We start from the raw sequence: 16,479 nt of genomic DNA, 5'->3' as shown, positions 1-16,479 counted from the left end.
TTGTGGGGGTGGAGCTGGACTCTCTGGCGGTGGTGTCAGAGAGGAGGATGCTGGCCAAACTACACACCATCTTGGACAGTGTCTCCCACCCGCTCCATGACTTGCTGGTCAAACAAAGGAGCGCCTTCAGCGGAAGACTCATCCCCCCAAAAAGCACCACAGAGCGCCACAGGAAGTCATTCCTGCCTGTGGCCATCAGAGTCTTTAACTCCTCCCTCTAAGTGTCAGTCTGTGTGACCCTAAGTCATTAAACTGGACATTGATCATTACATCTATGCAATACTTGACATAATTGTGCAATATCCTGTGTTAATACTCCTGGGAAACATACTTAAATTCCCTATTTATTGATATTGATATTTATTCATACCTCTATTACTGCTGTGCAATATCCTCCATCTCATTATAAATAAGCTACACTTAACTTGGAAGTTCATGCACTAGTACTTTATACCATATTATTATCATCAACCGGTAAACCCACTTTGTACTTCACACACACAATTTCACAATTTATTATCTGACCTGTATTATAGTGTATTATATTTCTTTGCCCAGTACTTCTATTCCTGTGTGCACTGACGTGATAGCAAGCCGCTGTAGCAAAAGAGTTTCCTGTCGGGGATCATAAAAGTATTTCTGATTCCGATCTGATTCTGATTAGATGTTTCTATCTCAGAGGGTTTGAACCACAGAATGTGTCTGAAAGGCTACAGATGGAGCGAGTGACTGTACATACACACTGCTGAAACCTGAGGGCTTTACATCAGCAGTAGAATAAAAAGCAGCAGAAATTACTTGCAAAAAATAAATTCAAATTTCATACAAGATTTAGAGAAAAGATGTCTGCCAGTTTGCAGGTAAAAAGGAAAAGATATAAAATTGACAATGATGTGTCAACTACTGTTTCCAAGGTGAAGAATGTTTTTTTTTGTTACTTTCAACTTTTACGTCAACATGGATGAGCATAAAACACATACAGCTATATAAGAATATCTCCAAGGTAACAGGTGAGCAGGTGAACATGATCAAATATGAGCTTTTGTGTCGAGGAGAGAAGTGTAATCAGACAGTAACCTGGTTCCACCTGTAGGCGGCGGCAGGGCTTCACAATGCAGGTGTCTCCAGGCAACCGCTGTCCCAGCTCTTCATACCTGTAACACTCTGCAGACAGCCGCAGACTGCTAGATATAGCTTCAAGAGAAGTTGGGGGGAAAACTGTTTCTAACTTTAAATCAACTTTGGAGAAAATTTTAAGGACAAAAATATTTTAGTTTGACAGACAGATGTAACTTTTCATAATGAAAGGCAGGAAGAGAACTCAGAAGTATGACACAAGACAGGCGGGTAACATCAAAGTTCTGTTTACTGAAGTTAATAGAACAGGCAGAACCAGGGGCATAGGACTGGGGGGACAAACGGGACTGAGTATGCAGGGCCCTCATTTGAGGAGGGCCCACAAAGATACTAGAATGAATAGCTGGAAGGGCACTATAGTGGACTCTGGGGGAGATCGTCCCACGTGTGCCCCCATGTTTGAAAAATAAAAGCCGCAAAAAGGGCCCTCTGAGATGCCCTTCCAGTGAAGAAAACGCCTATATGGCACTGCATCCTTGTGCTTTTCGCCCCTGCCCCTTACTGCAGGGCTGGAGGGAGTGGCTCGATCTGGAATGACAGAGAGAGTTGGTGTGTGGCAAGGTGAACCAGAAATAACATCCGGAGCTCCATCCGGAGATCTACGTGGAAAAACATTGGACCCTGATGACGTTCAGCGCAGACAGAAATCTGCTGGCTGCAGATTACGTCGAGGTTCACCAAAGACGCCCAGAGTTTGTTCAGCAGGGCTGCAGAGGCCTTTCGCCAGATGAGAAACACAGATGAGGGCCCCTGGCTAGTGGTGAGCTATGGGAACCTGGCTTGGCTGCACCACCACCTGAGAGAACAAGCAGAGAGTCAGGATTACCTGTCGAAGGTCGACGCCCTGATGAAAAAATACCCATCTCCATCCCAGGACGAACTCCATCCGGAGATCTACGCGGAAAAAGCCTGGACCCTGATGAAGTTCAGCGCAGACAAAAAGCTGCTGGCTGAAGATTACTTTGAGAGAGCCATAAGGAAGCAGCCAGGCATGGTGTCGTGGCGTACCAGCCAAGTCATAGGGTTAGTGAATGCTTCTCAACACAGCAAGACAGGGCTGGGCCCTCTGAGGACAGGGCCCTCTGAGATGCCCTTCCAGTAGAGAAAACGCCTATATGGCACTGCATCCTTGTCCTTTTTCGCCCCTGCCCCTGCCCCTGCACCGACACCTTCACCTGCCCCTGCACCTACACCTGCACCTGCACCTGCCCCTGCCCCTGCACCTGCCCCTGCCCCTGCACAAGTAACTACACCTGCACCTGCCCCTGCCCTTACACCTGCACCTGCACCTGCCCCTGCCCCTCAGACAGCCTGAGTATACCACAGGGGCATGGAATGAGTTGAGATGACCCAGGATAAGTACTGTGGCTGATTGGAAAATGAAAAGCAGGTGAATGAATGGGCGGGGAAGGTGAGGTGAGGGAAACGGCAGTAAACGGGTTACTGCAGGGCTGGAGTGAGTGAATTGATCTGGAATGACAGTGAGAGTTGGTACGTGGCAAGGTGAACCGGAAAAAACATGAAGAATGTTATGAGCTGGCTGGAGGTGTGACAGATATGTGGCTGTAGGTTTCCATTCATGGGAAACGAAAGTCAAGGCGCCTTAAGACTGAACAAAAGGAGGATTTTCAATTTTGATGTTTTTATTTTATTCCAAGTAAACAATGAGACTGATTAACAATTGATGTATCCACTGCAATGTGTGAAACTTCTTTGTGAGTACTGAGGAAAGTTTTCCCGTCAGACTCATCTGGTTCTGAGGATGCTGCAGCAAAACGTCACACGCTGCTGTCAAGATGTGATTTACAGTGTTGTGAGGGCTTTAGGAAAGTCTTTTGCACAAAAGTGTAATGAAGTCTGACTGTAATGCTGTGGTTTTGTTGGCTAAATTACAAAAGCATTGCACACGTAAATATTAGGCTTTATATGCAAATGTCCCACATCTGAAATTCGTTTTGGTTTCATTATGAACATTTCATGTTACACCTGCTCAACGACATCACATCATTTAAAGCGAAGTAGAAGTTGGACATCACTGACATTGTGCCAGCGAACCCGAAGCAGCATCAAGAGCAGAAATCAGCCAAACGGACGCATAGTCAGAGAACTGCGGAGTCGAGGAAACAGCTGAATGATGAGGTGAGGAGCTGTTTTTGCATTTTATATAAGTGTATGAGTAAATAATGAGTATCATTATGATGTATTGAATGTCTTATTATTGAGTCCCAGAGCCCAAAATATGAACATTATGGATGCTACAAGTCCATGACGGTGTTTTCAATGACTGCTCAGAGTGCTCCATTATTTCCCTTTGCTCTTTTCTCTCCCTTCTTTCTTTATTCTTTACTTACTTTGCTCTCTTCTATGTTACTTGTTCTTTTTTCTTTCTTCCCTTACAGCCAGGGTTATAGGGATTTTAACATTTGTATTTTCTTTCTACTTTTTATCATAGAAAAGGTTTCAGTCGTAGTCATCTGGACACTGTTTTCAGAATCAAGACGTTTCAGCTCCCATCCGGAAGTCATTCTCAATTGTGAAGAAATGAGACGGGAATTGGAAATTTAAGCTACTCTGTCTTACATAAGCCCTGCCCTGAGTAGCTTAAATTTCTAGTTCCCGTCCCATTTCTTCACAATTGAGAATGACTTCCGGATGGGAGCCGAAACGTCTTGATTCTGAAAACAGTGTCCAGATGACCACGACTGAAACCTTTTCTATGATAGAACACTCCTGGACGAATGAGGGACTACACCGTCTATATACTTTTTAACAATCATTAGTAATTGATTGTTTTCTGAAAGTTGTGTCCCACACTGCCAGGAATACAATTCTGCTGGAGAAACTGGAGAAATCCTAAATCCTTCTATTTTGTTTTCATTTAATGAATTAATCATTTAGTTCATTTTTATTTCACTTTATTTTTTACTCAAAAAGAGAGAATCAGCCATAAAACCCTGTAATGTGTTTCCTCAGTGGAAGTTAAGGCTTAACTTCCAGCCATCTTTCTTCTGTTCTTTTCTCATTAGTCCTTTCTTTTCTCCTTCCTCTTTTCTTACGTCTTTCCTCATCCATTTTTCCATTAGTATCTCCTCATTTCCTCCCTTTATTACTCCCTTTCATCCTTCCTGTCTTCCCTGTTCTCTTCTGTGTTTTGCTCCATTTCTTTCCTTTCCTTCCCTCCTTCCTACGTTCCTTACTTACCTCCTCCTTCCATACAGCTTTCAGCCATCTTTTCTTATTTCTTGCCTCGTCCCCTTTTGCCTTTTCTTTCTTCCTTATGTCCTTACCTCCTTCTTTTCCTCCTTTTTCCTTGTTTCTTTCTTTCTTCTGTTATAGTTATACTTCTTCCTTCAGAATCATGTTTAATGCCAAGTAGGTTTTCACATACAGAGAATTTTCTTTGGTATTTTGGAGCTTAAAGGGACAGTTCACCCCAGCAACACCCTCTCAAAACATGTAATGTACGATCAGTTCATTGTTGGTTTTAGTCTTTTCATGGCTAACACAAAGAAAAATACATTCGTTTTCGAGTTGTATCCTTTAAAGGCAGGTTTCAACAAGTACCTGTGATTTCTGGAAAAATAGCACTACAGGTAAGAGGAAAAGTACGGATTTTGATTTTGGGATGAACTGTCCCTTTAACAATAAACATAGTAAGAGAAATAAAAAATAAAAAGCAAGTCCTGCAAAAGTCAAGAATCATGAAAATTAAATTCTTCCATCAATTCCCTTATTCACTCTTTTACATTTCACTTTTACTTTTTTATTGCCTTACTACTGGTGCATTAACTTTTCCTTACTTTGTTTATTCCTCATTCCTTTCCTCCCTCCCTTCCTTCCCTCCCTCCCTCCACATGACATGAACTGTCGTTCTCCAAACATAGCACCCTTCAGAGCGTACTGTATGAACCTACTGATGATGAGTTTTAATATTTGTTATTTTTATTCTCCATCAGTGCTGCTCAGAGTCCGACAACACTGGAGACCAGACTGAAGGCCCTGCAGTGCCACTTCACCTGGGATCTGGACCCTGGCAGGTCCGAACTTTTCCGACTCAGGGACAAGCTGGAGGACATCGGCACCGAGGAGGGAAACAGCTGGCTGGGTCACATTTACAACCTGCGGGGGTTCATTCAGTACAAGCTGGGGTTCACCGAAGACGCCCAGAGTTTGTTCAGCAGGGCTGCAGAGGCCTTCCGCCAGATGAGAAACACAGATGAGGGCCCCTGGTTAGTGGTGAACTACGGGAACCTGGCTTGGCTGCACCACCACCTGGGAGAACAAGCAGAGAGTCAGGCTTACCTGTCGAAGGTCGACGCCCTGATGAATAAATACCCATCTCCATCCCAGGACGAAGTCCATCCGGAGATCTACGCGGAAAAAGCCTGGACCCTGATGAAGTTCAGCGCAGACAAAAAGCTGCTGGCTGCACATTACTTTGAGAGAGCCATCAGGATGCAGCCAGACATGGTGGCGTGGCGTACCAGCCAAGTCATAGGGTTAGTGAATGCTTCTAAACACAGCAAGACAGGGCTGAGGGCTGACATCTTGGCGAAAATGAGAATCGCCAAGGAACAGGATCCAGAGAGCTTGTACCTCGCCGTTCACTACCTTGAGCAATGTGCTAAGAAAGGAGAAAGAATCAAAGATGAAGCACGTGAGTTAGGCAGAAAGGTTTTGAGAAATCCTGTCAGCAGCTACAGCGGTATGAAAGCAGTACTAAGGGTTTACAGGGACTATGTATCTGTTGATGAGGCCATTGATTTGGCAGAGGAGGCTCTGAAAAACCATCCAGATGTACGTTATCTGAAGACATGTGTTGCACTCTGCTACAAATGGAAGATCACTTCTTTCAAGGAAAGTCGCCCAAAACAAAGCGTGATAGACAGAGCAATCAGTCTCCATAAGGAGGTGATTTCTCTTTACCCTCATTCTTCATTTGTGAAGAAAATAGACCTCGCAAGTATATATGCAAAGTCAAATCCGGCTGAGCCGATATACCAGGAACTGCTAGCAAGTGACCTGGAACCTGCAGACAAACAGATGCTTTACAACAACTATGCAAAATATTTAAACTTCGATCGGCAGGATCGTGACAGGTCAATAACATATCACATGAAGGCGGCTGCAATACCGCACAAATCCTTCTTTCGTGAGAAAAGCACCACAGCTCTGGAGAAGATTAAAGAAAGAAGCAGGAACCGAATGTGTAAAGAAATAGAGGAGTTTCTGGCGAACCTGCAAGAGCCATAGAGCTTTTAACAGAACTGGTTCTAAATCCAGAAAGATATGTAGGTATCCCCTTACTTAAAAAAATCTGGACTTACTCATTAATTTGATTACATACACATTAGGAAAACTTGTGGAAAAGATTTGTGGAAATTGTGGAAAAGATTACTTCTTAAAAATAAAATAAAAATGGATGTGAGAAACTTACAGTGAAGACCCACTGATCGCAGTGACATTAAGTCAAGTTTGGCCCAGATTTACTTCACCTTGCAAGTGAATCCTCTGAGGGTGATTTCGTTGAAACTAACTATACATTTGCACCGAGAAACTGTCAGCAGTAGTGTACTCGATCTGTATGAAACAGGCTGAATCATTCAGTAACACTGGCGTGGTCCTTTAAATAACATCCACTGTGGACATGTTCAAATGTCATTACATAATCCAGTAAATTACATTATTAGTTCAAATAGATTTTGATCAGATGTTCCTTTTCTTAACTTACATGTAACCGTGGTGTTTACTATATTCCTGCTGTGTTCATTATTTTCCTTAGCACTGTATTTTAGGTTTGTATGAGAACATTATACACTCTGTATGAAATTTGCTTTGCTGTAAGCTTTGGAGTGGTGACATATAAAACTCTCTGATTGGTAATGTAATAGTTACTTTGATGTATAACCTGAATGTTATCGCCAGATTCAACTGATTGAATTCTTAGAAAGTATGTTAAGCTGTGTCTCAGTTGTACACAATACTAATACTATGAAATATACATTATGTACACTAAAAAGTCTTCTTTAAGTTTTTTGTGTTGGTGGTTACAGTACACAGGGCACTGGTGGACGTCAGTCAAACTAAGACTTTTGAAAGCCACTGCCGACATTTAATTTGGAAACTTTAAAGGAAGGAAAACATTTGTTTAATCATCCAAAAAGTGTCTGAGATTTTAGAATGATTTCGTAATAAGTTTCTTGGAAATAACTGTTTCATTTGGTACTAATTATAGGGGGAAATAGTCATTTTCTTCACAGAAAAGCTGAATTTAAACCCAAGTTAAGATTAATTTATTATTGATAACTTTATTGGCGCCATATACGTATGGCCACATAGTGTAGCATGAAAACCTGATCAATAATGGCCATAATAATAATAAAACAGGGAGTATTATTAGATGTTTCTATCTCAGAGGGTTTGAACCACAGAATGTGTCTTAAAGGCTACAGATGGAGCGAGTGACTGTACATACACACTGCACCTAAACCTGAGGGCTTTACATCAGCAGTAGAATTAGAAGCAGGAGAAATTACTTGCCAAAAAGAAATTCAAATTTCATACAAGATTTAGAGAAAAGATGTCTGACAGTTTGCAGGTAAAAACGAAAAGATATAAAATTGACAATGATGTGTCAATTACTGTTTCCAAGGTGAAGAATGTTTTTTTTTTACGTTCAACTTTTACGTCAACATGGATGAGCATAAAACACATACAGCTGTATAACATTATCTCCAAGGCAACAGGTGAGCAGGTTAACATGATCAAATATGAGCTTTTGTGTCGAAGAGAAGTATAACCACAAGCTAACTTAGTGCGCATGCGCCAACATGCATGCTGCCTGTTGCCGTAGTTCCATCTCGTCGTCTTACTTTTTCAAACTTTTAGCTTTCCTTTTTCTTCCTGGTACTTAATCTATTTTCTGACCTGTATTAGAGTGTATTGTATTATATTTTTTGCTATTACTTTTTCCTGTGTGCACTGACGTAAAGGTGAGCTGCTGTAACAAAGAGTTTCCCTTCGGGGATCAATAAAGTATTTCTGATTCTGATTCTGATTCCTAACCTGGTTCCACCTGTAGGCGGCAGCAGAGAGTCACAATGCAGGTGTCTCCAGGTAACCGCTGTCCCAGCTCTTCATACCTGTAACACTCTGCAGACAGCCGCAGACTGCTAGATATAGCTTCAAGAGAAGTTGGGGGGAAAACTGTTTCTAACTTTAGATCAACTTTGGACAAAAATGTTTTCTGTTTATTTTTAGTTTGAGAGACAGATGTAACTTTTCATAATGAAAGGCAGGCAGAGAACTCAGAAGTATGACACAAGACAGGCAGGTAACATCAAAGTTCTGTTTACTGAAGTTAATAGAACAGGCAGAACCAGGGGCATAGGACTGGGGGGACAAACGGGACCGAGTATGCAGGGCCCTCATTTGAGGAGGGCCCACAAAGATACTAGAATGAATAGCTGGCAGGGCACCATAGTGGACTCTGTGGGAAATCGTCCCACCTTTACCCCCATGTTCGAAAAATAAAAGCCGCAAAAAGTGCCCTCTGAGATGCTCTTCCAGTGGAGAAAACGCCTATATGGCACTGCATCCTTGTGCTTTTCGCCCCTGCCCCTTACTGCAGGGCTGGAGGGAGTGGCTCGACCTGGAATGACAGAGAGAGTTGGTATGTGGCAAGGTGAACCAGAAATAACATCCGGAGCTCCATCTGGAGATCTACGCGGAAAAAGCCTGGACCCTGATGACGTTCAGCGCAGACAAAAAGCTGCTGGCTGCAGATTACTTCAAGAGAGCCATCAGGATGCAACCAGACAGGGTGGAGTGGCGTACCAGCCATGTCATAGGGTTAGTGAATGCTTCTCAACACAGCAAGACAGGGCTGGGCCCTCTGAGGACAGGGCCCTCTGAGATGCTGTTCCAGGGGAGAAAACACTTAAATGGCACTGCATCCTTGTGCATTTTCTCCCTGCCCCTGCCCCTGCTCCTCCACCTTCCCCTGCACCTTCCCCTACACCCCTGCACCTGCCCCTGCCCCTGCACCTGCACCTGCCCCTATGTGAACCGGAAATAACATGAAGCATGCACAGAGCCCACAAGGTCTTCACGTAGGCTGGTTGGGACGTAAACCTTATCCTCTGGGTCTCCCGGCGGAGCGGGTTCGGAAGCTCTGGCGGCCCGTATCTGGCCATCTAAGTCCCATTGGATGGGGCAGACGAGTATGGCTGGAGGGAGGATGGTGTTAGAATAAAAATGTACATAAGTTATCCCATTTATGTTTTGTTCTTAGTAGCCTTTAAAGTACACAGCAATGCTGTGTGTATATGTGTGTTATTAAACTTGTGTCTGTGAGATTAACAGGAACGCACCCTGCCATACCGACAGGGCAGGCTGACACCGCACCAGATGGTCTCATGAGTTGTGGCTGCCATCAAGGCCGCTCTCACGAGATAGACCTAACAACATCACTTTGTTTCTTTTCTTATTGTAGCAGTATATACTTCCCCCACCCTTTAGAAAACTATGTAACAGGGAATCTCCTAAACTGAATAAAAAAGAGGAGGCTGCATGGATGCACTTCAGAGTGAGTAGGAGATGTAACTGAATGCATCTATGCTTACTCTCCTCGAGTAAAACTTAAGTTAATGCCTTTGTCTTTCTTTCCTTGTATATGATTTAAATGTTCTAGGTATCTTGAACCTGACATTAACTTGGTCCTTCGAGGCGGATTCCAACATATCCAGAGTTTCCAGTGGACACGGAGGATTCCAGGGAAGACTGTGCACAGCGGCCCCTAGGTGGGCTCCTAAGATCCTTTTGAGAGGAACTGGATTTCCTCCTCGTCAGCTGGAAACCGAGGATTGACGGAATCTGGAGGAGTTAGACGAAAGGCTGAGGACGGCGGAGTCCTGTCGCTGACTTAAATTCCGTGAGTAGGTTTTAAGTTAAAAACCTGTGTGACTGCGGCTGTTTAGCGCGTCAAAAGGAAACCTTTGTGACTGCGGCTGTTTTAGCGTCAAAAAGAAAAGCCCTGAGGATTCTAGACCCTATCAGGCAAGAGAATAATTTGGGTGGAATCCCCTTTTAGTGAGACTAAAAGTTAAAACTCCATGGTAAATTAGTAGGCCTCAAAAGTGTGCGAAAAAGACGTCTGTAAATAAGTAAATAGGAGTGTGGATGATTGTGTGAGTGAACGGAGACAGAAATACCATTTGGTATTTTTTTTCTCATACCAAAACAGTGGGAAAGAAAGCAATAAACCTTACAGGAAGCAAAGGCAAGAATTCTCCACTCGAAAGAGTTGAAGTGAGAATTACCTGGAAAGGTATTTTAATTATTGCCCCACTGATAACATCCCAACGTTTAGAACACCCTAGGTGTTAACCCAGCGTTGGACCAAAATACATAAAAAACAGCTCCAGTATGGGCAAGAGTCAAAGTAAGCCCAAAACTAGGGAGGATTTACAGTGTAAAGATTGGAAGTATATAGAAAAACAGGATCCTGATAAATTAAAATATTTGGATAAATGGGTAAAAGATTACGGGTTTAATGGTAAACTAAACGTCAAAACAATTAAGCTACTACAGGAAACAATACAAAACAACACTAACAAAGATCCTAAAAAGATGAAAAAGTCAGGTTATGAGGAAACCAAATATTGGATAAAAGTAGCTGAAAAACGTGAAGCTGGAGAAAGAGACAGAAAAAAGAGGGAAAAAATAGGAGAAGTAGATGAGAAAACTGAAGAAAAACAACAAGTAATGTTTCACAGACAGGAGGATGATGAGACAGGGCCGGTAGGAAGAAGGGCAGAACAGAGAAATGAGGAAGGTGCCTCAGGGGGACCTCCTCCTACAGCTCGACTATACCCTGATATTCCCCAAGAGGGACCCCCTGAGTATAATACCACACCTCCCAGAGCACTAAGATCAACCCGAGGTACTGCAGGCCTCGGATGGTCTAAGAAATTGGGAGCAGTTTTTTCCCCAACTAATACTCCAACCGTTGACACAAAAGTAGCAGATGAGTATCCTATGATACAAGTAGCTAATCCAAACACGAATGAAGGCCAACCACCAACAATCCTTGTTTATAGAACTTGGAACATGAATGATGTTAAAAAAGCCTTAGAGGGCATAACTCCATACAAAGAAGATGTCACGCAATTTGTAATTGACATGGAAAAAGTGCGAAAATCCTATCATCTAAATGGACAAGAAGTCCAACAAATCTGGATGTGTGCTCTGGGACCAGATTGGCATAACGTTAGAGGAGATTGGAATCCTCTGAACACAGCAGGTGACGGTCCTCTTCCATGGGACAGCCAACAAATGGCAGTAGAAGTAAACGGTCTGGCAACCAGAGCCACAGCCAGGTTTAAACAAAAAGCAAATTACACTGAAATAGGCAGAGCAAGACAAAAAGACGATGAAACTTTTGATGACTATAGACACCGCATGACTACAGTGTTTAAAATCCATTCGGGACTAATTGACGACAATAATGACCAAGGAGCTTACAGACAACAGTTGAAAAATGCTTTACATATGGGCTCAAAAGACGCAATCAGAAGCTGGGTGCAGAGGCACTACATTGGACTGTCTACTGGTACCCTTGATGAGTACATTAATTATGCTTTGCACGCAGAAAAGGTTGCTAAAGAAAAAAAACAAAAAGACAGTAGGAACGTTTTTTGGTGAGGTAGAGACTGAGGAAGTGTTTTACCATGACCAGAATAGAGAGAGGGGGAGAAACAATAGAGGGCGTAGATTTCATAGAAAAGGACAGAGAGGAGGCAGAGGCAGAGGAGGTTTTGGACAGAGAAACAGACAGAGAGAAGCAGGGTGTTGGAACTGTGGGAAAGATGGACACTTTGCTGTAGATTGTCCTGAGAATAAACAACAAGCATGACTAGAAGCTAATGCTACTCAGACACCAAGATTAGATGACGTCAGTGATCACGATGAAGTTCTAATAAATTACCAGGACTTGCTTGCAGTACATTTTGAGAAACCAATGGTGACTTTATGTGTAAATGGAAAACCAATTGATTTTCTTTGTGACACAGGAGCATGCAGAACAACTTGTAAGGAAAGTTTCCCTAGGGCTAAATCTAGTAATAGCAGTATTGCAGTACGAGCAGCAGATGGCAAATTGACTCATGTGGAAGAATCTGAGCCAGTCTGGTTGAGGGATCCGCAGGGACAGTCATGTCAGATATCTGTCTTGATGTTCCCAGAGTGTCCAGTAAATCTGTTGGGACGAGATGCTTTGTTTTTGTTGGGATTAGCTCTTGTTCCTACATCACAGGGAAGGATAGAGGTAAAGAGAAAAGCAGAACTAACCCAGGAAGACATCTTTGTCTTAAAAGGTTCAGGGCTACCTTATTACTACTATTCTTTAGATGTCCCAAATAAACCCCCACACGGCACTGCAACTGCATTAATGACAGAGGGAAGACAAGTTATTTCCAGACCACAAGACAAAATGGAGGAAGGAAATTTGCATGTCACTCTATGGTTCAAAATCACTCCAGGACCGGACACAGAATATGAAGCAAAATTAGACAGAGCAACACCTGTTAAAATCACAATAGATTACATTTATTCGGATGCAGAAAATACTGCCGTTGCAGGTGTAATCATACCAGATAATTTAAAACCACTAAACAGGTTGTGGCTTCCATCCCATATTTCGCTGTATAAAAATGAAAACTTGCAGTGGAAAGACCTGGGGAAGCTGGTTCAGCAAGCCAAAGCGGCAACTGACTGGACAGCGACCTCCGTCAACACGTGGACAAGCGCGTCCACAGGCCTGACTAAAAAGCACTGTTTTGGTCAGTCCAAGTCCAAAAGGCGTGCACCTCCGTGGTGCTAGTGTAAAAATTGACATGTGTTTTTACTCAGGAAGAAGAAAAGCTAATTCAAAGTGTTCCTGACTCATTATGGTCCAAGGGACCAACAGATGTAGGGCTAGTTAAAGGAGCATTACCTGTCCAGATTAGAGCTAAAACAGAATACCGTCCTTGTGTGAAACAATATCCACTGAAAGCAGATGCACGTGAAGGCATTAAACCAGTGATTGAAGATCTGATAGCTGCAGGAGTCATTATAAAGTGTGACGATTCACCATGTAATACACCAATATTTCCAGTAAAAAAACAAGCACCGTCAGTGGGTTGGCGAATGGTACAAGATCTGCAGGCTGTAAATAATGCTGTAATACAAAGAGCACCTTGTGTGCCTGATCCGCACACCCTTTTGAACTCATTAAGACCAGATGCTAAAGTCTTTACTGTAGTTGACATCAGCAATGCATTCTTTTCAGTCCCAGTGGACAAAGATAGTCAGTTTTGGTTTGCTTTTACTTATGAAGGTCAACGTTATACATATACCAGATTGCCCCAAGGATATTGTGAAAGTCCCACAATATACTCACAAGTGATGAGTGCTAGCATGGCTAAGTTCCAACCCCCAGGAAACAGTCAAGTTTTGTTGTATGTAGATGACATACTTTTAGCTTCTCCAGACGAAGACATTTGTAAAAAAGACTCCATAGCACTGTTGACACATTTAGCTGAGCAAGGCCACAAAGCAAGTAAAAATAAGCTGCAACTGTGCAAAACACAAATAAAATATTTAGGTCATAATCTTAGCTCAGGAGGAAGAACAATAATTGAAGACAGAAAGACAGCAATCTTAAAGGCTCCAAAACCACAAAAAAAAAACAAAAAAACAAATGAGTTCACTCTTAGGGTTAACGAATTACTGCAGGTGTTGGGTACCTAATTATGCTGAAATAACTGCTCCACTCCAGAAATTAATGTATGATGAAAACATTAAAATGACTACTCCATTGAAATGGACAGAAGAAGCAGAAAATGCGTTCTGTACTTTAAAACAAACTCTCGTTTCCAGTGCAGCTTTAGCATTACCTGACTACAGCAAAACATTTGTGCAAATGGTAGACTGCAAAGGGAAATTTATGACTTCTGTTTTGACACAACAGCATGGCGATAAGATGAAACCTATAGCCTATTTCTCCTCTAAATTAGACAGCGTAGCATGTGCCCAGCCACACTGTGTTAGAGCGGTGGTGGCTGCTTCTATGGCAGTAGAAACTAGCGCTGCTATTGTGTTATTTCACCCACTGGTGTTGAAAATACCACATGCAGTTTCAGCGCTGCTGCTGCAGACAAACATGACTTTTCTGTCTCCAGCGAGACATCTGTCATGTATGGCTGTGTTGCTTTCACAATCTCATTTAACTATTGAGCGATGCACAACCCTCAATCCAGCTACACTTCTGCCACTTCCTGATGATGGACATGCACATGACTGCCAGGAACTTGCTGAACAAACAGCAAAAAGCAGACCTGATCTTACTGATCAACCTTTAACAACAGGAGAAACTATTTATGTTGATGGCTCTTCAAAAAAAAATTATCTAGGAAAAACACAAACAGGTTATGCTGTAGTGACCAAAGATAAAATATTAAAAGCTGAACAATTATCCTCACACTACTCTGCCCAAGCTGCAGAGATAGTGGCTCTAACAGAGGCATGTAAATTAATGAAGAATAAAGACGCTACTATCTATACAGATAGTCAATATGCTTTTGCTACAGTCCATACTTTTGCACAGTATTGGCAAAATAGAGGAATGATCACATCCACAGGGAAACCAGTAACACATGCAGACCTCTTATCTAACCTGCTCAAGGCAGTAGTGTTACCAAAACACCTCGCAGTTTGTAAATGCGCAGCTCATACCTCAGGGACAGATCAAGTATCACTAGGGAATGCATTTGCAGACAAAACAGCTAAACAAGCAGCCGAGGACAGATAAAAGTGCTTATGCTGACCTCGGACACTGTTATGACTGATACAACACTCCAAGACATGCAACAACAAGCACCACAGAAAGAAAAGGATTTGTGGGTAAAACACGGAGCACAACTACAAAATGACATCTATGTATGACCAGAGAAAAAACCAATCCTTCCACACAACCTATATAAATGGGCTGCAATATTGAGCCATGGTGTTACACATGTCTCAACAGGAGGGATGGTGGGACAGATAAAACAACATTACACAACCTATGGATTTAACTCTTATTCAAAACATTTTTGTAGAGCATGCTTGATCTGTGCTAAGCACAATTCTCAGGGAAACTTAAGACCTAGAAGAGGGTGTTTCCCCTCACCACAGTATCCGTTTCAAGTAATACATATGGATTTTATAGAGTTAAATCAGAGTGAAGGAAAAAAGTATTGTCTGGTCATAATGGATGCCTTCTCTAAATGGGTAGAGCTGTTTCCAACCAAACACCCAGACGCATTAACAGTGGCAAAAGCGTTATGTAAAGACATAATACCCGTTATGGAATTCGGAAAAACTTTATAGTGATAATGGAGCACATTTTGTAAACCAATTGATCAAAAAGATAGGAATAATGTTTCACATTAATCTAAAAAACCACTGCGCATATCACCCTCAAAGTGCAGGATTAGTGGAACGAATGAATGGCACTATAAAAAACCGTTTAAAGAAATGTATTGAAGAAACAAGGAGACCTTGGACTCAGTGCATAGATTTAGTGAAAATGTACATCAACATAACAGCAACTTCAGGTTTAACTCCATATGAAATGTTGTTTGGTAGACCATACAGGCTGCCACAGTTTAAAAATCAATGGGAGCTGAGTGAAGAAACCAACTTAGCAGACTATATGAGAAAAATGTTAGAAAAACAAAAAGGAAAACAAGCTGATGAAAATCCTTCTGTTTCTCAACAGGAGATCCAATTAGTGGGACCAGGCGATTGGGTGCTGATACGAAGTATTAAGAGAAAACATTGGCACTCTCCCAAGTGGGAAGGGCCTTATCAGGTATTGTTGAACACTCCCACAGCCATAAAAATAGCTGAAAGATCCACGTGGGTACATCTTACTCATTGCAAAAAGGTCATCTCCTCCGACAGTTCCGCAGAGAAAAGTGACTCACAGTCTGATAATAGAGTGGACTCAGGTGTGTAGAACCTGAGTAGACTCGAAAGTCAGTGAAGTATTTCCAAGACACCAGACTCATTAGAGGACACTCTCGGGGAAGATGGCGACTAGATGGATAAGCGATGCAATTAGGTGCTGGGGAGTGACAATTGTATTCATATTAATTTTTCTTTTTACCTGGTACTTATGGAAAGCTCCTGGAACTTCCCTAAATAGCACTCATGTTCCGCCCACTTCATCCCAAGGTATCACCCAACCACATGCTAGAGTAAAACGTGGAGTAGGATATTATCGGCCCACTAGCGTTCTGACGACTTCCAAAAATC

General features: G+C 42.4%; 2 protein-coding genes across 3 annotated transcripts in view; both read left to right on the top strand.

Moving 5' to 3' along the window:
- Positions 1-2,930: 2,930 nt before the first annotated feature.
- The window catches only part of LOC122878210 (interferon-induced protein with tetratricopeptide repeats 1B-like), a 49,075-nt gene continuing 35,526 nt past the window's right edge, over positions 2,931-16,479 (top strand). The window contains exons 1-2 of the mRNA XM_044200727.1: positions 2,931-3,276; positions 5,094-5,273. Of these exons, the coding sequence (XP_044056662.1) occupies positions 3,269-3,276; positions 5,094-5,273 (188 nt within the window). The 5' untranslated portion in view covers positions 2,931-3,268. The remainder of the gene's footprint in view (positions 3,277-5,093; positions 5,274-16,479) is intronic.
- On the top strand, positions 10,166-12,938 carry LOC122878216. Of its 2 annotated transcripts, none has more exons than XM_044200735.1 (2): positions 10,166-11,876; positions 12,458-12,938. In XM_044200735.1, exon 1 carries the CDS (start codon positions 10,564-10,566, stop codon positions 11,839-11,841), a length of 1,278 nt encoding a protein of 425 aa, XP_044056670.1. In that variant the 5' UTR covers positions 10,166-10,563; the 3' UTR covers positions 11,842-11,876; positions 12,458-12,938. The 2 variants fall into 2 exon arrangements, with proteins under 2 accessions (XP_044056670.1, XP_044056671.1); XM_044200736.1 differs by having other exon boundaries at positions 10,166-11,882; positions 12,464-12,938.

This window comes from Siniperca chuatsi, linkage group LG6 (assembly GCF_020085105.1).
Source record: "Siniperca chuatsi isolate FFG_IHB_CAS linkage group LG6, ASM2008510v1, whole genome shotgun sequence".
NCBI classification, from domain to species: Eukaryota; Metazoa; Chordata; class Actinopteri; order Centrarchiformes; family Sinipercidae; genus Siniperca; species Siniperca chuatsi.
The sequence above is the reverse complement of the archived record's forward strand: the minus strand, read 5'-3'. Positions and strand labels throughout refer to the sequence as shown.

Excerpts from the sequence above, each read along its gene's own strand:
- LOC122878216 (XM_044200735.1), top strand. The coding sequence starts at position 10,564 with ATGGGCAAGAGTCAAAGTAAGCCCAAAACTAGGGAGGATTTACAGTGT.